Below are 25,310 nucleotides of genomic sequence, written 5' to 3'. Positions count from 1 at the left end.
ATTATATATCATATGTTACTTTTGTGTATGGGGTGCGGATATGACTACATACAAGCACACATACATATGTATATCCACCTCCCTTTTAATCTTAATTCAAACTTGACATTATAGGGAACACCCAGTGGAGAGGTTAGTAGTGCAAGTTAGACTCTTTGAATACACCTGGTTATAAAGTTTTGACTTTGGAAACAAATATTTTACATATTCAAAAAATTAAATTAAAAATATAAAAATGAAAATCAAGTTGAAATGCATGATTCTTACTCCATATCAAGGTGGCAACATAACTTCAGAGAGAAAGGTTACAACTAGTGTCTGCAAAATATAATATTTTGACTTTCCATTCTCAGTGGAACATAGTTCAAAGACAAATTGAGCTACTTAGAAATCTTCAACTACATTCAATGGTCTAATTGTTAGCTATATCCTAATTTTATCCATTGAAAAGGTCAAGAAGCAATGGCAACTCTAAAGCAGTGAACACACCAAGTGCCAAGACTGAGTTCTAAATACCATTTTCCCTGAAACAAGTGCCCCTTGTAGAAATGGTTGATTCCAGCTCTGGGGCAGGAAATATGAGGTTGGGAGATGTTATTGTGCTATTCTGTAAGGAGGCATCGAAGATTAATGGCTTATGTCAAAATGACACAAACGTCGACATGAAGAAACTCTATTAGCCAAAGATGGGACACCTCGAGCAACAAAAGAGGACAATAAATCAATCGATTGACACACACTGAAAAAAACAAGCCTCATAATGCAACTAAAAACTTTCTCATTGGACATCACTGGATTGACCTAGGACACCTGCCCCCTTGATGCTGTGCTATCAAGAACTAGAGATCCACCGCCTTTCACTACCAAACATCTGAAAAAGCTAGTTTGTATTTCCTTTCTCTAATTTTCCCTACCCATGTTCTCTTTCATACATTATACTTACACTTAACACATTTACACTCTTGTTTTATTTCCCCTACCTCTTTACATTTTTACTAAAAATGCTCTCTTCTCTTTAAGGACAACAATTATCCCCTAATTATCAAATCCTTAGTCCCCTCCTTCTTACTCCTGCCTACCCCTCTCTAGTATTTGGTGTAATTCACCACCCTTTTTCTTTTGAAAGCCATCACTCCCTTGGAATCAGAGACTTTGTGCTCCTACTTCTCAAACAACTCAATCCCAGGCTGGGATTCTTTTCTACTTGTAACTCCTAAGTGTCAGCCTTTTAACAGGTCTTTCCTCAGCCCTTTGGACACCACTTTCTCCATTGTCTTGCCTACTTATCACATTCATCCCACACTTTTAACTAAGGAGATGACTCAAATCTTTTATCTTCAGCTTTTAATCTCCATCTCTTTCTGGGCTCCAACTTTCTTCAGGACATAGCCTTGAGTATATCCTCCCTGTACCTTAAGCCCAACATACATAAGGAAAAATTCATCAGATTTTCCCAACACCTACTCTTTCTTCTGTCTTCCTATCAACAGCATTGCCATCCTTTCAATTGCCAAGACTACAAGTCTTGAAACCTTCATCTCTGCATTTCATGCCACACCCACACTGAATTAAGTGCTCCCTCAGGCTCTGCTCTCCTCAGAGGCTAAGATGGATCCAGTCACAGGCTCAACTTCACAAAGTATTAAGCTTGTCCTATCAAACTTGGAGATACAGAAGAAGCCCTTTTCTTATCAGGGGTATGATGACTAACTTTTCCTTATTATTGTAACATGTCTGTGGCATCATATTTTCCAATGATAAAGTCATGATGGATCTTAGAATCTGTGCCAATGGAGAGTGGCCAATATATAAACAGATTAAGAAACTGATTCTCTGCTGTGGTATTATAAGACCAAAGAAAATACTGACTGTGTGTTTTTCGTTTCTCTTGCATTTGATAAAATAGAAAAACAGGTAAAATAATGAATAAGAATATATAATGACTTAGAAGTGCCTCTTGAAACATCACAAGAGAAATATGATCCTTAGTATTTGGATTAGGAGCCTACAAGGAGAAGTCAATAATAGCAAAGAAGAGGTTGGAATTCAATTACAGATCATAAGGCCATATAACCATGACACTAAATAAAGAGAACTGTAACTTTACATAAGAAATGGAAATAGATATACTAACTTCATTTACTTTGAAGTGAAATTCCAAACCTCTACCCAGTCATAAAATTAAAAGCTGTAATCATAGAAAAATATCCAAGCAGTACTAATACCTTGTCAGAAATAATATTTCAAAAATGTGTAACTTTTGGTCATCTACCACAGAGGCTTAAGAAATCTCTGCTAAAACCCCCTGCTGCCCTCCTGCCAGACCCAAAAGACCAACATATGGAATGATCTTTTAGAGTTATCTATATTAGCATGCACTTTTAAGCAGGATAAATGTATAATGAGTATAGTTAGTTATGCTGGCATGGAAATGTCAAGAATGAACCAGTTTATAAATGTAAGTATAAACCAGGGTTTGATTTTCCCTTACATAGACATTAGAAAGTGAAAGAGGTACAGTCAATACAACAGAAATACAAAGAATCATAAGAGACTACTGTGAACAATTATATGCCAACAAATTGGAGAATCTAGAAGAAATGGATAAATTCCTAGAAACATACAACCTACCAAGACTGAATCATGAAGAAATAGAAAATCTGGACAAACCAATTACTAGTAAGGAGATTAAATCAGTAATCAAAAACATACCAATAAAGAAAGGGACCAGATATCTTCACTGGTGAATTCTACCAAACATTTAAAGATGGATTAATACGAAACTGTCATGAACGCTTCCAAAAAATAGAAGAGAAAGGAATAATTCCAAATTCACTTTACGAGGTCAGCTTCACCCTGATACCAAAACCAAAGACACTCTAGAAAAGAAAATTACAGGCTAGTATCCCTGATGAACAGAGATGCAAAAGTCCTCAAAAAATATTAGCAAACCAAATTCAATAATACATTAAAAGAATCATATACCATGATCAAGTGGGATTTACTCCAGGGATGCAAGGATGGTTCAACATTTGCATATCAATCAATATAGTACACCACATTAAAAAAATGAAGGATAAAAATTATGGGATCATCTCAGTAGATGCAGAAAAAGCTTTTGACAAAATTCAATATTCATTTATGATTAAAACTCTCAACAAAGTGGGTATAGTACCTCAACGTAATAAAGGCCATATATGACAAGCCCACAGCTAACATCATACTCAATGGTGAAAAGCTGAAAGCTTTTCCTCTAAGATCAGCATTAAGAAAAGGATGCTTTCATCACTTTTATTCAACATAGTATTGAAAGTCCTAGCCAGAGCAATTAGGCAAGAAAAATAAATAAAAAGTATCCAAATCAGGAAGGAAGAAGTAAAACTGTCACTATTTTCAGATGACATGATATATAAAACCCTAAAGACCAAAAAACTGTTAGAATAAATGAATTCTGTAAAGTTGCAGGATTCAAATGCAATATACAAAAAGAAGTTGAGTTTCTCTATGTTAATAAGGAACTATTAACATATAGCTCCTTATTAACGTATATTATGATGCATTTACAATTGCATCAAAAAGAATAAAATACCTAAGAATAAATTTAGCCAAGGAGGTGAAAGACCTGTACACTGAAAACTATAAGACGCTGATGAATGGAATCGAAGAAGACACAAATAGCTAAAACTATATCTCATGCTCATGGACTGGAAGAATTAATATTGTTAAAATGTCCATACTAACTAAAGCAATCCACAGATTCAATGCAATCCCTATCAAAGTTCCAATGGCATTTTTCACAGAAAGAGAACAAATAATCCTAAAATTTGTATTAAACCACAGAAGACCCCAAATAGTCAAAGCAATCTTGAGAAAGAACAAAGCTGGAAGCATCACGCTCCCTGATTTCAATCTATATTACAAAGCCATAGTAACCAAGACAGCATGGTATCAGCATAGAAATAGACACATAGATCAAGGGAACAGGATAGACAGCCCAGAAATAAACCCACACATATGTGGTCAATTAATTTATAACAAAGGAGCCAAAAATATACAATGGGGAAAGGACAGTCTCTTTAATAAATGATGCTAAGAAAATTAAACAGCCACATGCAAAACAATTAAACTGGATCACTATCTTATACCATACACAAAAGTTAACTCAAAACAGATTAAAGACTTGAACATAAGACTGAAACTATAAAACTCCCAGAAGAAAACATAGGTGGTAAGCTCCTTGACATTGGTCTTGGCAATGATTTTTTTGGATTTGACACCATAGCAAAGGCAACAAAAGCAAAAATAAATGAGTGGGAGTACCTTAAACTAAAAAGCTTTCATACAGCAAAGGAAACTATGAACAAAATGAAAAAGCAACCTACCAAATGGCAGAAAATATTTGCAAATCATATATCTGATATGGAGGTAATATCCAAAATGTATAAACAATTCATACAGCTCAACAGCAAAAAACCAAACAATCTGATTAAAAAATAGGCAGAGGATGTAAACAGACATTTTTCCAAAGAAGATATACCAATGGGCAACAAGTACATGAAAACGTGCTCAAACACCACTAATCATCAGGGAAATGCAAATCAAAACCAGGAGATATCACCTCACACTTGTCAGAATGGCTATTATCAAAACGAGAAGAAATAGGAGATTGGTTTGAGGTGGCGGAGTAGAAGGACGTGCTCTCACTCCCTCTTGCGAGAGCCACGGAATCACAACCAACTGCTGAACAATCATCAACAGGAAGACACTGGAATTCACCAAAAAAGATACCCCACATCCAAAGAAGAAGGAGAAGCCACAATGAGACGGTAGCAGGGGCACAATCACAATAAAATCAAATCCCATAACCACTGGGTGGGTGACTCACAAACTGGAGAACACTTACACCACAGAAGTCCATCCACTGGAGTGAAGGTTCTGAGCCCCATGTCAGGCTTCCCAAACTGGGAGTCTGGCACGGAAGGAGGAATTCCTAGAGAATCAGACTTTGAAGGATAGCGGGATTTCATTGCAGGACTTCGACAGGAATAGGGGAAGCAGAGACTCCACTCTTGGAGGGCACACACAAAGTAGTGTGCACATCGGGACCCAGGGGAAGGAGCAGTGATGCCATAGGAGACTGAACCAGACCTACCTGCAAGTGTTGGAGGGTCTCCTGCAGAGGCAGAGGGTGGCTGTGTCTCACCATGAGGACAAGGACACTGGCAGCAGAAATTCTGGGAAGTACTCCTTGGTGTAAGCCCTCCCAGAGTCCACCATTAGCTCCACCAAAGAGCCCAGGTAGGCTCCAGTGTTGGGTTGCCTCAGGCGAAACAACCAACAGGGAGGGAACCCAGCCCCAGCATCAGCAGACAAGTGGATTAAAGTTTTAATGAGCTCTGCCAGCTCTACCCACCACCAGTCCCTCCCATCAGGAAACTTGCTCAAGCCTCTTAGATAGCCTCATCCACCAAAGGGCGGACAGCAGAAGCAAGAAGAACTACAATCCTGCAGCCTGTGGAACAAAAACCACATTCACAGAAAGATAGACAAGATGAAAAGGCAGAGGGCTATGTACCAGATGAAGGAACAAGATAAAACCCCAGAAAAATAACTAAATGAAGTGGAGATAGGCAACCTTCCAGAAAAAGAATTCAGAATAATGATAGTGAAGATGATCCAGGACCTCAGAAAAAGAATGGAGGCAAAGATCGAGAAGAGCAAGAAATGTTGAACAAAGACCTAGAAGAATTCAAGAACAAAGAGAGATGAACAATAAAATAACTGAAATGAAAACTACACTAGAAGGAATCAATAGCAGAATAACTGAGGCAGAAGAATGGATAAGTGACCTGGAATGCAGAATGGTGGAATTCACTGCTGCAGAACAGAATAAAGAAAAAAGAATGAAAAGAAATGAAGACAGCCTAAGAGACCTCTGGGACAAAATTAAACGCAACAACATTCGCATTATAGGGGTCCCAGAAGGAGACGAGAGGAAGGAACCGAGAAAATATTTGAAGAGATTATAGTCGAGAGCTTCCCTAACATGGGAAAGGAAATAGCCACCCAAGTCCAGGAGGTGCAGAGAGTCCCACACAGGATAAACCCAAGGAGAAACACGCCGAGACACATAGTCATCTCACTGGCAAAAATTAAAGACAAAGAAAAATTATTGAAAGCAACAGGGGAAAAATAACAAATCATATACAAGAGAACTCGCATAAGGTTAACAGCTGAGTTCTCAGCAGTAACTCTACAAGCCAGAAGGGAGTGGCATGACGTATTTAAAGTGATGAAAGGGAAGAACCTACAACCAAGATTACTCTACCTGGCAAGGATCTCATTCAGATTTGATGGAGAAATCAAAAGCTTTCCAGACAAGCAAAAGCTAAGAGAATTCAACACCACCAAACCAGCTCTACAACAGATGCTAAAGGAACTTCTCTAAGTGGGAAACACAAGAGAAGAAAAGGTCCTACAAAAACAAACCCAAAACAATTAACAAAATGGTCATAGGAACATACATTTCGATAATTACCTTAAACGTGAATGGATTAAATGCTCCAACCAAAAGACACAGGCTCACTCAATGGATACAAAAACAAGACTCATGTATATGCTGTCTACAAGACACCCACTTCAGACCTAAGGACACATACAGACTGAAAGTGAGGGGATGGAAAAAGATATTCCATACAAATGGAAATCAAAAGAAAGCTGGCGTAGCGATACTCATAGCAGATAAAATAGACTTTAAAATGAAGAATGTTACAAGAGACAGGAAGGACACTACACAATGATCAAGGGAACAATCCAATAAGAAGGTATAATGGTTATAAATATATATGCACCCAACATAGGAGCACCTCAATACATAAGGCAACTGCTAATAGCTATAAAAGAGGAAATAGACAGTAACACAATAGTGGGGAACTTTAACACCTCACTTACACCAATGGACAGATCATCCAAACAGAAAATTAATAAGGAAACACAAGCTTTAATGGACACAATAGACCAGATAGATTTAATTGATATTTATAGGACAGTCCATCCAAAAACAGCAGATTACACTTTCTTCTGAAGTGCACACGGAGCATTCTCCAGGATAGATCACATCTTGGGTCACAAATCAAGCCTCAGTAAATTTAAGAAAACTGAAATCATATCAAGCATCTTTTCTGACCACAACTCTATGAGATTAGAAATCAATTACATGGAAAAAAAATGTAAAAAACACTAACACATGGAGGCTAAACAACACATTACTAAATAACCAAGAGTTCCCTGAAGAAATCAAAGAGGAAATCAAAAAATACCTAGAAACAAATGACAATGAAAACACGATGATCCAAAACCTATGGGATGCAGCAAAAGCAGTTCTAAGAGGGAAGTTTATAGCAATACAAGCCTACCTCAAGAAACAAGAAACATCTCAAATAAACAATCTAACCTTACACCGAAAGGAACTAGAGAAAGAAGAACAAACAAAACCCAAAGTTAGCAGAAGGAAAGAAATCATAAAGATCAGAGCAGAAATAAATGTAATAGAAACAAAGAGAACAATAGCAAAGATCAAGAAAACTAAAAGCTGGTTCTTTGGGAAGATAAACAACATTGATAAACCATTAGCCAGACTCATCAAGAAAAAGAGGGAGAGGACTCAAATCAATAAAATTAGAAATGAAAAAGGAGAAATTACAGCAGACACCGCAGAAATACAAAGCATCCTAAGAGACTACTACAGGCAACTCTATGCCAATAAAATGGACAACCTGTAAGAAATGGACAAATTATTAGAAAGGTATAACCTTCCAAGACTGAACCAGGAAGAAATAGAAAATATGAACAGACCAAGCACAAGTAATGAAATTGAAACTGTGATTAAAAATCTTCCAACAAACCAACGTCCAGGACCAGATGGTTTCACAGGTGAATTCTATGAAACATTTAGAGAAGAGCTAACACCCATCCTTCTCAAACTCATCCAAAAAATTGCAGAGGAAGGAACACTCCCAAACTCATTCTATGAGGCCACCATTACCCTGACACCAAAACCAGAGAAAGATACTACAAAAAAAGAAAATTACAGACCAATATCACTCATGAATACAGATGCAAAAATCCTCAACAAAATACTAGCAAACAGAATCCAATAGCATATTAAAAGGATCATACACCATGATCAAGTGGGATTTATCCCAGGGATAAAAGGATTCTTCAATATACGCAAATCAATCAATGTGATACACCATATTAACATATTGAAGAATAAAAACCATATGAGTATCTCCATAGATGCAGAAAAGGCTTTTGATAAAATTCAACACCCATTTATGGTAAAAACTCTGCAGAAAGTGGGCATAGAGGGAATCTACCTCAACAAAATAAAGGCCATATATGACACACCCACAGCAAACATCATTCTCAATGGTGAAAAACTGAAAGCATTTCCTCTAAGATCAGGAACAAGACAAGGGTGTCCACTCTCACCACTGTTATTCAACATAGTTTTGGAAGTCCTAGCCACGGCAATCAGAGAAGAACAAGAAATAAAAGGAATACAAATTGGAAAAGAAGAAGTAAAACTGTCATTGTTTGCAGATGACATGATACTATACATAGAGAATCCTAAAGATGCCACCAGAAAACTACCAGAGCTAATCGAGGCATTTGGTAAAGTTGCAGGATACAAAATTAATGCACTGAAATCTCTTGCATTCCTATACACTAATGATGAAACATCTGAAAGAGAAATCAAGGAAACACTCCCATTTAGCACTGCAACAAAAAGAATAAAATACCTAGGAATAAACCTACCTAGGGAGACAAAAGACCTGTATGCAGAAAACTATAAGACACTGATGAAAGAAATTAAAGATCATACAAACAGATGACAGATATACCATGTTCTTGGATTGGAAGAATCAATATTGTGAAAATGACTATACTACCCAAAGCAGTCTAGAGATTCAATGCAATCCCTATCAAATTACCAAAGGCATTTTTTATAGAACTAGAACAAAATATTTTAAAATTTCTGTGGAAACACAAAAGAGACCCCAAATAGCCAAAGCAGTCTTAAGGGAAAAAAACGGAGCTGGAGGAATCAGACTCCCTGACTTCAGACTATACTACAATGCAACAGTAATCAAGACAATACGGTTCTGGCACAAAAACAGAAATATAGATCAATGGAACAAGATAGAAAGCCCAGAGATAAACCCACGCACCTACGGTCAACTAATCTATGACAAAGGAGGCAGGGATATACAATAGAGAAAAGACAGCCTCTTCAATAAGTGGTGTTGGGAAAATTGGACAGCTGCATGTAAAAGAATAAAATTAGAACACTCCCTAACGCCGTACACAAAAATAAACTCAAAATGGACTAGAGACCTAAATGTAAGACCGGGCATTATAAAACTCTTAGAGGAAAACATAGGAAGAACACTCTTTGACATAAATCACAGCAAGACGTTTTTTGATCCACCTACTAGAGTAATGGAAATAAAAACAAAAATAAACAAATGGGACCTACTGAAACTTAAAAGCTTTTGCACAGCAAAGGAAACTACAAATAAGACAAAAAGACAGCCCTCAGAATGGGAGAAAATATTTGCAAATGAATCAATGGACAAAGGATTAATCTCCAAAATATATAAACAGCTCATGCAGCTCAATATTAAAAAAACAAACAACCCAATCCAAAAATGGGCAGAAGACCTAAACAGACATTCCTCCAGAGAAGACATACAGATCGCCAAGAAGCACATGAGAAGCTGCTCAACATCACTAATTATTAGAGAAATGCAAATCAAAACTACAATGAGGTATCACCTTACACCAGTTAGAATGGGCATCATCAGAAAATCTACAAACAACAAATGCTGGAGAGGGTGTGCAGAAAAGGGAACCCTCTTGCACTGTTGGTGGGAATGTAAATCGACAGAGCCACTATGCAGAACAGTATGGAGGTTCCTTAAAAAACTAAAAATATAATTACCATATGACCCAGCAATCCCACTACTGGGCATATACCCAGAGAAAACCATAATTCAAATAGACACATGCACCCTAATATTCATTGCAGCACTATTTACAATAGCCAGGTCATGGAAGCAATCTAAATGCCCATCGACAGATGAATGGGTAAAGAAGATGTGGTACATATATACAATGGAACATTACTCAGCCATAAAAAGGAATGAAATTGGGTCATTTGTAGAGACGTGGATGAACCTAGAGACTGTCATACAGAGTGAAGTAAGTCAGAAAGAGAGAAACAAATATCGTATATTAACGCATATATGTGGAACCTAGAAAAATGGTACAGATGAACTCGTTTGCAGGGCAGAAGTTGAGATACAGATGTAGAGAACCAACATATTGTCACCAAGGGGCAAAAGTGGCGGGGGGGTTGGGGGCTGGGGGGATGAATTGAGAGATTGGGATTGACATATATACACTAATATGTATAAAATGGATAACTAAAATGAACCTACTGTACAAAATAATTAATTAAATAAAATTCAAAAAAAAAGAGAAGAAATAACGTGTTGGTGAGGATGTGGAGAAAAGGGAACCCTTTTGTGCACTGTTGGTAAGAATGTAAATTGGGCGGCCGCTATGGAACACAGGATGGAGGTTCCTCAAAAATTTAAGAATAGAACTACCATATGATCCAGAAATTCCTCTTCTGGGCATTTATCCAAGAAAATGAAAACACTAATTTGAAAAGATATCTGCACTTCCATGTTCATTGCAGCATTATTTACAATAGCCAAGGCAGGCATGGAAGTAACCTAAGTGTCCATCAATGGATGAATGGATAAAGAAAAAGTTTATATATATACATATATATAATGAAATATTATTCAGCCATAAAAAGATGGCAATCCTGCCGTTTGTGATAATATGGATGGACTTTGAGGGCCTTATGCTAAGTGAAATAAGTCAGACAGTGAGAGACACATCGCAGTAGGATATCACTTATATGTGGAATCTTAGAAAAAAACAAATCCACCAGGCTCAAAGATACAGAGAACAAATTGGTGGTTGCCAGAGGAGGGTGGTGGGCAAAATGGGTGAAGATAGCGAAAAGGTACCAACTTTCAGTTATAAGATAAATAAGTTCTGGGGATGGTAATGTACAGCCTCGTGACTATAGTTAATAAAACTTTACTGTATATTTGAAAGTTGGTAAAAGAGTAGACCTTAAAATTTCTCGTCGTAGGAAAATGTATAACTATTTGTGGTGATGGATGTTAACTCGACTTACTGTGGTGATCATTTTATAATATCTACATATATCAACTCATACGTTGTATACATATGTTGTACAATATAATGTTATGTCAACTGTATCTCAATTTTTTAAAAAGTGATGGAGGAAGCTAAACTAGACACGAATGATGTGGGGTGTGGTGGAGGCTTGCTTATAATGTCTTGCTTTTGCCTGCATTCATTTGTACACCAATATTACTCTACCACTAGACAGTGAGTTCCCTGAGGACAGGTCTGCCTCTTACACATTTTTTTCATATCCTCCAGTATTAGGCAGAACCCTAGAGACATGGACGTACTCAATAAATATCTACTGAGTTGACTTAAACTGAATCCTAACTAACACAGACTTGAAGTTGTGTTATCTCCCTTTATCAATGGATTTTAATTGCACTCATTAAACAAATGAGGATCTTTCCAATTCTGACTATGGAAAAGCAGCTGCGATTAAAGCAGATATGAGAGAGGGATTACGTGATTACCTCTATGTAGCATGTGTGACTTAAATAATATCAAGATATTTTAGAACTGTCAAAAATATTATGATGATTGTATTTTAAATCAATTAGCAAGTTTAATTGTTAACAATTTATGGCAAATGCAAAAATAATGTGGTAGGTAAACATGTAAGAAAAGTTAAATTAACCTCTTACACGGGATTAATTCTTTGGTTGGAATTATGCCTTTTCCTCTGGGGCAATTTTATATTAAGTGGATCCTTACTGTTTATAGGCTTATTCCTCTTGAGGAGTTAAAGACTTGTGGCTTAGCAGCCTTTATAACATAGCACTGCTTAATTGCTTTGTTTTTAAGGAGAAATCTTGATTTGAATGTTTTGTTTTTTACCTTTTTCCAGTAGAACCCCTACAGGCGTTTTCATGATTGAAGGTTTCGTTGGTCAAATTGACTTTTTCCAAAACTCCAATATGTGTGTGTGTGTGTGTGTGTGTGTGTTTAATATTTTTATTGAGATATAATTCACATATCACATAATTGACCCACTTAAAGTGTGTAATGAAATTGGGTTTTAGTCCAATAGATATTTTGATACCTTTTCAATCAGAGATAGCAGTAATATTAACAGCTTGGCTAATTTCTCTATTCTTTGGGCCTCAATTTTTCTCCTCTGCAGTTTACAGTTTCATATTCCCAGGATTTGTCATAACTCTGCACCAAAGACTTTAAAGAATCAATCAGTTGGCATCTGCTGTTGAGTAATTAAGGACTCAGAACTGGAAAGAACCAATGGATCCAGCGCCAAGAATACAAGCTGGTAAAACCCTTTGCTACCTGTATTCTCACATAATAAATAAAATATAGTATAGAAGATAACCCATCACACTACTGTACAGATTAAAGAAGTTACATAAAAGTTGGCTTCCTTTCTTTCCTTTCCTCATCCAATTCTATAAGGTAGAGCAAAAATAAAAGTTATGAACAAAGTTCTTGGGATATGAATGGGCCATATAGGGATGCAAACCAACACAAGCCTGGAAAGTTATGAGGGAATCCAGCAAAGCCACTGGAGTAACCGAAACTGTCTCCTGCCCAGGACTGACTTTGCTGAGGAGCTGATCACTCCCCAACCCACCTGCTGCCCCTGCTACTATAACATCCCCCTTCAGTAGAGCATATATTTTTCAGAGAGAAGAAATCTAAAAAGGGAATATAAAGGGAGGTCCTTCTTTTTATGCCCAAGAAACCTTTAAACAAATTACATTCTGAATTTATCAACTTATTTCCGAAATTTCTTTTTTCACTCTTCCAAGTGAAGAAAATCTGCAAAGAATTTACATCAAATTTTACACAGGAAAAAAATTTAAAAGGCCAATTAAAAAAAGGCCAGTAAAAGCATTTGCTGGAAGCATTGTTTCATTTGCATGTTTTTATCTGCATGTTTTTTTCTGAAATATTTACAATAAATAACTTGAAATGAGCATGCTCTTGCTTCTAGAAAATGACTTTTTTTTTCAGTTTAAAGTGAATTTACGGTCTGAAAACAGTCAGCTATTTAGTAGAAGAAGCAAAATGTTCTCTCCAGTGCAACAACCTGTTTTTCTCTTAAGGAAGAGAACTTATTCCTATTCCATGCCTACAAGTCAAAGAACTTTCTGTTGTCCAATATTATTTCCTATGGACAGAGCCTCCTGATGCAGGAGCGATGGAAAGAGCTAGATCAACAACGCTCTGGCCAGACGCTTGGTAGAGGGAATATTCTCCTTGTCGAATTAAGCTTTGCTTTCAAATGGATGAATAGTTTTTTTTCTCTGAGAGTGAATAGGAATCGAAAGAGAGTGCTTTGGCTTCACTGAGAAATCCGCAAATATTTCTCAGAATTTGTTAGCATGGATGGTGCCAGCAAAACAGAATTTAGACAGTGCTCTGGAAACTGGATAGTCTCACTGAACTGGCAATTCACACTGTGTCCTCTAACATCACATCTGCCTTCCAGCGATAGTAAACTTTACTCCTGCGAAAACAAAGAGATCCCACAAGGAATGACTTATATTGAACACTTTTGCTTCTGTTTTCCGTCTCTGTTTTTCCAGGGTGAGCACTCAAGCAGGGCTAAACGAAGAGGTGCATTCCTAGTTGACACAGAGGACATATTTTGTGTTTTCTGGTGCCAAAACACACCAAGGGATTAGGTGCTAGAATGGAAAATGAGATTTCTCCATTTCCTGATTACTTTCACAGGTGTTCTTATTATCTTTAACGTCCCTCTTATAAAATACACACACACACACACTGAGAGAAATTACTGGGTTCTCTATTAATACCTGATAACAAGCTTTATTTCTTGGTTTTCACAGGAAGAGAAGACTGCATTAAGTGCTTGGGACTCAGTGCTGCAAGATACAGGGAAGAACTGGAAACTGTGGGTAGGCTAAGTGGCAAGGATAAAATTAGCCTTCAAGCATATGACTACCAGGAAAGCTATAAACTACCAGAATCAAGATATCATGGGTTATCATCGGGAGTAAATCAAGCAATAACTCTTTTGAAATGGATGCTAGATAGGAAATACAGTCCTCTGCTCACAAGTGTGGGATGGTAATCCAGCAATTTTTTTATATTCCTATAATCACTAAACCCCATTTGCCAATACTAACATTTGAGTAATTACAAGGGAAGACTGAGGTATATTCTGTCCTCTTGATAGCCTTGGAAAGCACAAGTGCCTGGATTTGCAAAGAAGGCTTAAGAAAACAGGATATCATTATAATCTATCGCAGATAAACCCTTGTCTCTAGTTAGCAACGTTGATAATCCCTGGGTGACAGGACTCCTTGGGACTTCTGGCTTTCCCTTGTCCCCAGGTCTATGCAGATGTAAACACCCTATGGAGGCCGACTTTGCAAAGGTAGTATCACCGAGCCTGAGATAAAATAAAAATGATGCAGCGAACATTCATCTTTTGCTTACCAGCTCTCAAATACCTGGCTTTGAAACTCATGGATTTCTACATTTTGTTACAAAAAATGTTTACAATGTGCAAAAGGATGGGAAAAGAGCAAAAGGGAGATCAAGGTGACTGATGTTAATCAGAAAGCTGAATGTTATCAAAAGGGCTGGGAGCCTGCAAGGCGAAAACATAAACAGTGCTCTCAACTATCACTCAGAAGTCATCTTCCAGATGTATAAAATTTCAAATGGGTTGCTGGTCACAATATTTTTTACTGTTATGCATATATCAATGTCAGCAAAAGCAGTTATCTTCTCATACCAAGAGAGTAATTTAATAATATTGAAATTTTATAATATTTAGGTACATGTTAATAATTAGAAAAATATAGAAAATTATATACTATAGACCATATTTTAAAAAATAATATTATTTATATAATTTATATTTATTTATATATTTTTCTAATCATTAACATGATTAGAAATGTATGTATGTAAATGTTCTTAAACATATTAAGACCTGGAGGATTTTACTCCATAGTGGGTCTAGTGATGGAAGAAAAATAAGATCCTCTGTTTATCTTCATTCGGAATTTAACAGGTTTGTGGAAGATAAGCAGAAGTATAAGCATAAGCCAAATGCACTTAGTAATTTTAAAAATCCTTTCGAAACAGATGTATCTTAATTTCTTCGAAGTCTAGAAGGGTCTAAGCCAGGAATTAAGTAGCCCTGAACAAGAAGTGAGTGAGTTTGATGACAAGAACAGTTGAAATGACCATCAGAAGACGTGGCTTCTCCTGACTCTACCATGAGCCACCGGGGGACCCTGGCCAGTGCAATTAACAAACACTTATCGGGGATCATGGAAGACTTTGTTCACTGGAGGGAACAAAAAGGCGAACAAGATCTGGTTCCTGCCTGTATGAAGTTCATGAGCTGAAAGGGAAGATAAGACATACAGTCATAACTTACAGGTGGCAGAAGGAGAATAAGAGAAGCAGAAACCAAACCCCATGAGAACATAGACAAAGAAAAGGCTACTTTCTGGCTAAAGAGGAGAGAGTTTGGAGGAAGGTTTTCCGGAAGAGTAACATCTGAAATGGCCTTAAAGAAGGTCCCAAGATTCTGACAAGGAATCCTAAAGGTACAGGGCCTTTCAGAAGCAGTGGAAAAAAACCTTGAAGAGTGAAGTCAAGTTCGTGGCTCTCAGGCTGCAGTCAGGGCCCAGGTGTTTGTTAGCCTGGAAAAGAGCTCACCAGGCTCACTTAATCCCCAGAACTCCATTTTGGACCCAAAGCCACTGGCCTTCCTCATTACATCATCTGACCCGCTCTGTTGATGTCTGTGTCTGCGACACTTGCAACAGGGATTCATAATCATCAAGGTAAGAAGTCTAGACGGTACTTTCTAAAGAAGGCAGAGAGCCAATGGAAGCTGAATCAGAAAGCATCAGGATCACAGCTGTGCCTTAGAAAGAAGCCTCTGGCAGCCCTGTGGGAAGAGACTGAAGGAAAGAGGGCCGGTGGCCGAGAAAGACAGTGCTGGAGAGGCAAGCCTTTGGGGAGGGCTGACTGTGCTAGGAGGGACCTGTGCTAGGGGAGGAATGGCGACAAAGGGGAGGTGTGGATTTCAGAAACAGGGCAGGAAGGACTTGACAGTTAACTGGATAATCTGGTGGGGGGAGTGGAATCCACGGTTAACTTGAACTTGACAGCTTCAGTGTCTAGCTGAATACCACTAATAGAAAAAAAGAAAAGGAACAAACGTGGTGAGGAAGATAATGTATTCAATACTGCGAGTCTGAAGAGCTTATAGGATTTTGAAATGGGAAAATCTAGAGTAGTCGTTCTCAACCAGGGACAATTCTGTGCCTCCCTTCTCCCCACACATACACAGGGGACATTTAGAAATGTCTGGAGACATTTGGGGTTGTCATCTCTGGGGGAAGAGATGCTGCTACGAGAGCATCTAGTAGGTTAAGTCCAGGAATGCTGCTAAACATCCTAAAATACACAGGACGGTCCCCCACAAGAAAGAATAATCCAACCAAAAATGTCAACAGTGCAGAAGTTGAGAAATCCTGGTCTAGAGGTAGTAGGAACTTCCTATCTGGAATTTTAGAAGGGAGGAATGGAGAGAAATGAGAACTCTTAGTCACTGACACTGCAGTGAGAAACATGGGAGAAAATTAAGCACACTGACAGTGTGTGGAAAAGAAAGGCAGGCGGTTGATAAGATCCTGCACAATATCACCTTGCTGGCAAAATGAGTTTCATCGGGGTGAGGTGATGTCACAAACACTTTCATATCTAAAATGCAATGACTGATGATTGCTCTCAGGAAGTGTGTACCTAGGAAGGTAAACATGGATGAGGCAGTAAATCATGGAACACATCAACTCAGTCAGGAATGTCCCCAATATCCTAAACCCTGAAGACACCTTCCAGTCTACTGTGGAGAAACACTGTACGTGGTCTATGATTTTCATCTGCAAATTTATTATAACTTGGTCATGGAACGACATGACTGTAACAGAAAAAATTGAAAAGCAGCAGAAGAAAAAGGAGGAGGAGAAAGAAAAGGAGGAAGAGGAGATAGGCCAAGAAAAAAAAAAAGAAGTAAAGAGGAAGCGAAGGAAAACAGGAAAAAAGAGGTGGAAGGGAAAAATGACAAGAGAAACAAGGGAAGGGAAGGGAAGGGAAAGGAAGGAAAAGAAGTGAAGAAGCACTGTAGAGACATCCTCTAAAAGGCAGGCTAAATACCGTGCGAGGGCAGTTCTACGGGACCAGACCAGTGGCCGCTCTCGATCAGTCCACAAAACTGTGATACGGGACTATATTCCATGGAAAGAAAGAGCTGCTCCTTGAACAGCATCATCACTGTTGATGACACTATAATAACACAAAATGATGAAAGAGTAACCAATACGTATACAATTCTCCAGTATTTAAATAAATAAATGTTGCCAGAACTCTGTTCCAGGCGGCTTGGCAGGTGTAGGGCAGGAAGCCAGAGCAGGACAGGAGATGAGGGGGCAGCGTGGTGCTCCGAAAGGAAGGAAAGCCCAAAGATGCATCGCGTGCAACCTGGCAGCCTTGGACTGATGAGCAGAGGCAAAAAAAGTCTGCAAGAAACAACTACAAGATGGATCGTTCCCATTCAAATGATTATGTCGTCCGTAAAGACAAGGTGCATCTGGTAACAAAAGGTCACAGCAGCAGACCAGAGAAGGCATTGCTGTTGAGGAAAGAGTGTGAAGGACGCGTGCACAGGGCAGGAGCCAACATGAGTGTGCCAGAGACAGACAGATCTTGAATTCCAATCCTGGCTCCACCATCGGCTAGCTCAATGCTCTTTGCAAGCAGCAGAATGTCTCTGAAACTTAGCATCCTTTCTGGTAAAACGTGAATGATAAGGCTTCCCAGGAGCGCTGTGATGATTAAATGAGATCATGTATGTAAAGTATTCAGCACAGCAGCTGGTGCTGGGTAGGGACTCTGTTAGTGGTAGCTGCTGTTAAATAATGTCTAAATTCGATTACTCTAAGCAATGACTGAATAAGAAAGAATAGGACCCACATTCCAAGTCAACCCAAATAGAATACATGAAATAAGGTGGCACATTTGAAAACTGAAATCTTCATTTTCTAAAATAAGCAAGTTAACTTGTATGAATTCATAAAACTGGAAGTGGCCTTCAGAACTCTGTTCAAATTTCTTCATTTACTGATGGCAAAATTGGAAAAGGAAATGAAAAGACTATTGTGGTTTGGATGCACATGAGCCAAAAAAAGATTTTAATTAAAGGAAAGTTACTCATCATTCTTTTATATAACACAAGATGAAGGTGAAGTTAGAAAATTACAGTTCACAATTTTGTAAATACACACAAATACATATGTGTATATATATTGATACATACATATGTGTATATATATTGATACATGCATATATGTATATATAAATATACACACACATATACAATATACACGTATATTTTAGAAATGAGAGAGCTAATCTGGGGAGACATCAGGCAGACAGTTATCCTTAGCCTTCTGTGAACTCGACTACCCTACATCACCCGAATCCACCCATTTGTAAATATATCTGATGAAGTTCTTGGAAGCTTCGTGCAATGCTGAATAAAGGAGCTTCAGGATCAGACTGGTGATTATCAAGAATGTGCTTCCCCCAAGCTACAGCCAGGTCACTCACCTGTCCAGGAGCAAGTTAGGAGCAAACAGGAGCTTCCCTGGGTGCTCCATGGAGCGCCAGACAAGACCAATCATGAGAATCTCTAGCCAGGCACATTCCAGAAGGTGGACCTGATCATGGAGGGTCAAATCCACAAATCCTGAAACAAGACAAGAAAACCCTGCTGACTCAAATGAAAAGTAATGCAACCAGGGATTTGAAGTGGTAGGGTCTATTTTTTATTAGATGGGAAAACATAAATTAGAAGCACACAGTAGGAAAGTCAAGTAACTATTTTTTAAACCTAGCATATCAGTGAACTTTACTGTGGCATTTTTTTAATGTCTTAGTGTCATATCTACAGAAATATACTAACTTAAGCAACCCACTTAGTTTTCTATAAAGTTCTGAACTTAGTGTTAAAATGTGTATGCTTTTTACTTAGACATTTCTAATAGCCCTATGTGATCATTACATTTCATTTCTGTTTCAGCTGAAGACATTTAGGTGCAAGAAATTTAAACTACTTGCCCTAAACCAAATAGGAATTGGAGCACAGGCAGGACCAAAGTCACTAAATTTCTACCTCTTTGCTTCATCACCAAGCCATGCTCTTTTTTTCACACCATGGAAAAGAAAGACTAATACAGTAGAATGTGTAAATAAATCACTCGGGAGAGAATGAGTCAGATGAATAAAAGTGACATTATGGTTACTTCTGGTAATAAACACTAAAAAGTGCCCTTGTTTTCCAATGGTGTATTGGGAGAGTAAAGCTTTCTCCAGTCATCACTGACAATATGGTGGATGCCTAATAGTAATAATAATAGTGAGAAGAAGGAGGGGGAGAAGGAGAAGAAGGGGAAAGAACAGGAAGATCAATTGATTGAGCCTTTACTACGGGTTAGAAGCGATGCTAAGTACTTCCCATACCAATTTTTAAAGTATTTATTAACACAATAATTCTCAGAGGTAGGAACTCACGGGGATATCATTTTACAGGTAAGGAAACAGATGGTCAGAGAGCTTATATACTAGTTAAGGTCAGAGATGGAAATATAATCTCCAGAACCTACGCCCTTGACCACAAGTGACAGTACTTCTTATGTGCTGCAATTAATTGTAGACTTTGGATCAAGTGACTAAATAAATCTAACCACACAAATTAAGACATGCCAGAGTGACAAGGGCATTGCGTAAACAAGATGTCCATAAAGTTTGCTCCTTTCCAAACTGGTTCCCTGTTCTTTTGTCCTGAGGTACCCCCATCACATTTCCTTCCTCTCTCTTTCTGCCCTCAACCCTTTGTTCTCTCTTATCCATGAGATGGGTCTAGGAATCCCATTTTTCTTTGTCCTCTTCTTTAATTTTTTCTCACTAATATTATACTTGTATTAGTTATCTATACTTGTATTTACTAAAAAGCCAAAATGTAAGTTTATTTTCCTTAAGCAGTAGTAGTGACGGTTTGCCTACTGAATGTTTCTTCTTGGGGGTGTTGATTAAAGAATCAGCATTAAACAATTAGCTCATCACTTCTTATATACTTAAGTGCCATCTTTCATATAATTCTTACCACCAAGTAGATGATGATCCGCATAGAGAAACCCAAGGTGGAGAAAGACCTCAGAGTGTAAGCCCCCTCTAGCCACCATCCCATAACCAAGCCTCATTAATTCTATCTTTGAAGTAACCATAAAATTCTTTTTCTCCTTTCTATATTTCCACCATTACTGCATTTATTTAATTCTCCGAGAGTCTCTCATCTTTTTGCCTTCTTTAACTCAGCATAATTATGTTAAGACTTACCTATGTTGTTACATGTATAGATAGTTGATTCTTTTCATTGCTGAGTGGTATTCCACTCAGCAATAAAGAATAGTTGATTCTTTTTATTGGATATAGCCAATAAATAAATACAATTTATCCTTTCATTGGATATTTGATTAACTTCAGGCTATTACAAATAAAATTGCCATGAGCAATCTATGTACAATTTTTTGTATGGACATATGCTTTCATTTCTCCTGGGTAAATATTTAAGTGTACTATGGCTGGATTATAAGGTAGGTATACAGTAGGTATATGTTTAACTTTTTAAGAAACTGCTATACTGTCTTCAAAAGTGATTGTTCCATTTTACAACCCCGACAGCAACGGACGATAGTACCAGTCTCTCCACATCTGCAGCCAATACTTAGTATGGTCAGTCTTTTTCATGTTAGACATTCTAGTAGATGTACAGAGGTATCACACTGGCACTGTGATTTTAATCTGCATTTCCCTAAGGACTAATGATATTGAGCATCTTTTCATGTGCTTCTAACAGATCATTATCTTACACTATATTCACATTAATTATGCATGTGTCTGTAAATCCTTCTAGACTAGGTACTCATTAGAAGCACAAAATGCATAATTCTATCAAATTCTGCTTTTCTAACGTCTAAATTTATTGCACCTTCTGCTACATCATCCAGCCATGCCAAGGCCAATTAAAGTGTAGCATTTATCAGAGCAAGTGTCTTCCCACTGGAAAGGGTGGGTTTCAGTCACACAAGGCAGGACTTGCAACTGGAGAGAAAATGGGCAGTTCTGTTCATAAGAAAAACTAAGGGATTAAAAAACAGTGACTGGGTTTCAGGACTCCTGGGAAGAAAAAGGAACAGATATCCCTACACCTTGGAACTGTTTACCTATAGCATGCTTTGGGTCAAAATGGACTAGCCTTGCTCTGGAAGAAGCACTGCCTAAGGCAGCAAGAAAGGCTTCTCTTTCTCAGTAGTCAACGTCTAATGGGATAAACCATCTCCAGTGAGCAGTGTTTATAAGGAAAACTCACAGGGAAGTTTCAATTCTTTAAGATTTCATCCCAATTTTTCAGATAAAGTCTCATAATAGCAATATAAACCTACCCTATAAATCAAACTCACTTTCAGAAATGTTAACATTTGAGAGGTATTTTCTCTCTTCTCATGACATTGCCTGTTTGATGTGGAAAAAAAATGTAATCCTGTGATAATGTCACCCATAATGAAACCTACACAATGTAATTCAATACCCTCCATAAGCCCCAAACAATCACGCAGGATGACATTTAGAGGGTATCTCGAGAGAGAACTGCAGCCATGTAACCAATCAATTTTGGAAAACCAAAGGAGCATTTTCTGGTAGCAACCTTACATATTAAACTGAATCATACTTTTTAATTCTCACGTCAAAACTTCAGTGCTATTTAAGTCGGACAGTTTTAGTGGTTTTGGGGGAGTCTCAGAAGCTCACCATAACCATTTGTACCACAGAGGTCTGGTGATTATGAAATCTGTCTGAAGTATGTCTGTTAGTGACAGTTTTCAGTCTGAATCCAGCAGAATTGCTGGGTCCTTCTGTTGAAATGATGTAGATCTCTCAGAAAGGAATAGTCTCTTTAATTATCTTTCCCAGCTGTGCATATCGCCTGCAGACAAGGGTTATTGTGTCTCTTCCAAAGTGTCCTCTGCAAGTTCCTGGGGCAGGGCTGCAGGGAGTGTGCAAAAACTGTCAATTAACCTTCTCAGTGAATGTGAGGGCTACTGAAGGAAGTTACTGGATGGAGTGTCTCTTCCAATATACTGATCTCAATATTATTTTAACCACACAGGAGCTGCATGCTCTTTTGGTGTAGAATAAATGTCCTTTAATACTCTCAATTCATATACCGTGAAGAAAAATAATGTAATAAATCCCAAACAAAATTATACTGGGCCAACTATAGACACCGAGTTTCAACCCTTTGGCTTATTTTCCTTCAAAACAGGAAGAATAATCTATTATGCTACTTCAGCTGAATCTGCTATCATAACTTAGAGGCATGCAACAATGTCTTTCTTGAACACTTGAAAGTGTGGCCAGTATGAAGGTGGGAGCTAGCAGCATCTAGGGGATATGAATAGAGGCATCAGTGACAGAACTTCTTACAGGTGACACAGTGAGACATGATTTACCCCTCATCACTTAGGGACTCTCATTTAGTGCCAGTGGCAAGGGGTCTTCAGGGCTGTGGAATCCACACCAGTGGGGTAGAATGCATACCTCAAAAGTAGTAACAGTAGTTTATTGAGACCAAGTGAAGTCAGCTGCAAGGAAATCTCACTTTATAAAATAAAATTTTAAGAGAAAGCGAACATGAGCCTTTTTCTCTAGTCTGCACTTACAGGTCTAGTAATAGAGTATCCAGAGATAGGATATACTGGAAACAGACAGAAATGCTTCAAGTCCTGTTCGCCACCTGTTATGTGGGCAGGGATCTGATGAAGTTGAGGAAGGCCTCTTTCAGAGAAAAAGAGTCTCTCCATACAGACAAGCAGCTTGTTATTTCCAGTCTCGTCACCAAGTAAAGATATTTCTGCCTTCTTTCTTCATTATAAGGTAACTGTTTTGCCTCCGAGATTTTCCACTGCGTTTTGACTGTGAAAGGAGCTCGTGGCATGTCTTCCCCCATCCCTTGGGCCTCATGAGATCCTAAGCCCTCTTCCCCACTCTGCTAGGGACTGCCATACTAATTGCTTAATTTGCCTTGGCACACAGGAGATACTTAAAGCTTTACCCACTCTTACTGGGTGTGGCAAGACACGGCAAAGTGTGCCGAGAGCCTGAGGCAAAATGACTAAAATAATATGAATGCCCCTTAAGTTCTGCAGTGCTGTTGAGTAAAAGATAAACCAGAGTGGGTCTTCAGTAGAGGCATGAGAAAAAAAATGAGGGCTACAGTAATTGTATTTCTTATTTCCATGGAATACAATCTATATGTTATAGATGCAAAACAAAGTAGAATCTCTGTGAAGAAAAAAGCAACTTTTTCCTGGGGAGCAGTTGTCTCAAAACTAGAAGCCAGGTGGTTGGTTCCCTTAGTAAATCCACTGGAAAAATATTAGTTTCCTGACCTTCAAAAAATTAATCATGTTCTCAGTCATATGATGACCCCAATGTTCTCCAAAATGTCAGTTATATTGCCCATTGCATTCTTTCTGTTTTGCCTTAACTCGGTGAAAGAAGATTTAAATAATTCATCTATTTTCCCCTTGATGCCAAAATAAAATAAGGGTTTTTTTTTAAAAAAAAAGAAAGAAAGAACATATGGAACATGAGATTATAGCATAAATCAGCTACAAACTGAATAAAACTTGGGATTTCTGAGAGAAAGCCTGTAGAACAGATAATGTCAGAACAACCTAGATCCCAGCTCAAATGCTAAGCAGTCTTCACATCCTCCGTTTTGCTGTTGTTTTTTTTTTTCTTTTTCTCCACAAGATAGTAACTTAATGCCATACTACGAACCATGTACCTCATGGTATAGTTGACTATAACCTCCCTCCTCCAAATAAAAATATGGAATCTCCTTTATATGCAGCCTCACTATAGAGAGACCCATTAGAACTGTGATTCTCATTCTCTAACACTTGAAGATGTCTCCGTAACATATAAGCATTGAAAAATTCTTTTCAAAGAAATGAGTTTAGTCCATTTAAATAAATAATGTAATATACCACTCTTACCAAATATGTACCACTGTTACAGAATAAAATGGTATGAGACTATCACTTGTTTAGACATACTGAATCACGGTGCAAGAACATGGGCCTCCTACCAAGCCTGCCCCACATCACATCCCTGTGTATTCTGGCTTTCCTCTGCTATAATAAAAGGAAGTGTTCCCAGGCCCCCTCTGGCAAACATCACCTATCCAAAGCCGTTGTGCAAACACCGTAGTCAATATCCACCTTGCCAATACCAAGCGGACACTTTCCAGAGGCTACAACGTCCTCACCCTCAGGCCTGATTATTAGGTACTTCCAAGTCACTTCCCAAGATGTAACTTTTTGGAAGGTACACACCCTCCCTTCTCCCCCAACAGAATGAGGAGGACAGAAGTAATTAAAAGACAATGAACCAAAAAGACACGTAGACCTGGCTTGAAATTATTCCGTGGCCCACGGCCAGTTACTTAAGGTCTCTGAAAGCTCTTCCCATCTGTAAAATAATCACTTTGGGTTATTGTAAAAATTAAGGAGTTAGCAGATGTCTCAGTACCAGAGTGGCTACTCAATGAACATTTGTACTCTTCCCTACTTCATCCCAACAGGCTGGAACTTCTGTCCAGTAGAAGGGAAGACCACTTTTGCAAAGTACCAAGAGAAATGTTTGGTTTTAAAATATTGGAGATTTAGAACTTCAAACTTAAATAGAGCACTTTGTGTTTGCCCTAAATCACGATGTCATGTTGTGTTTTCTGTTTATTTTTTCTTTTTATTTATATGTAAAAAATAACCTAATAAAAAGGATAAAAGACTTCCTGGACATCAAACAGTTCTTACAAAACAACATTTTCATGATTTAAAAGTGGAGGGAACATGAGCATGTGGGTTATATTTCTCCTAAAATAC

The 25,310-nt window shown here is 38.1% G+C and overlaps 1 protein-coding gene across 1 annotated transcript in view; it reads right to left on the bottom strand.

The window, feature by feature from the left end:
* Positions 1-25,310, bottom strand: part of ESR1 (estrogen receptor 1) — a 390,679-nt gene that overhangs the window by 57,935 nt on the left and 307,434 nt on the right. The window contains exon 6 of the mRNA XM_089922150.1: positions 18,910-19,048. Coding sequence (XP_089778276.1) covers positions 18,910-19,048 — 139 coding nt within the window. The remainder of the gene's footprint in view (positions 1-18,909; positions 19,049-25,310) is intronic.

The sequence above is a fragment of the Delphinapterus leucas genome, chromosome 12 (assembly GCF_059928025.1).
Source record: "Delphinapterus leucas isolate spDelLeu-1000000601 "Yukka" chromosome 12, BTC_Dleu_Yukka2, whole genome shotgun sequence".
NCBI classification, from domain to species: domain Eukaryota; kingdom Metazoa; phylum Chordata; class Mammalia; order Artiodactyla; family Monodontidae; genus Delphinapterus; species Delphinapterus leucas.
Note: the sequence above shows the minus strand (reverse complement) of the source record. Positions and strands in the feature narration are given on the sequence as shown.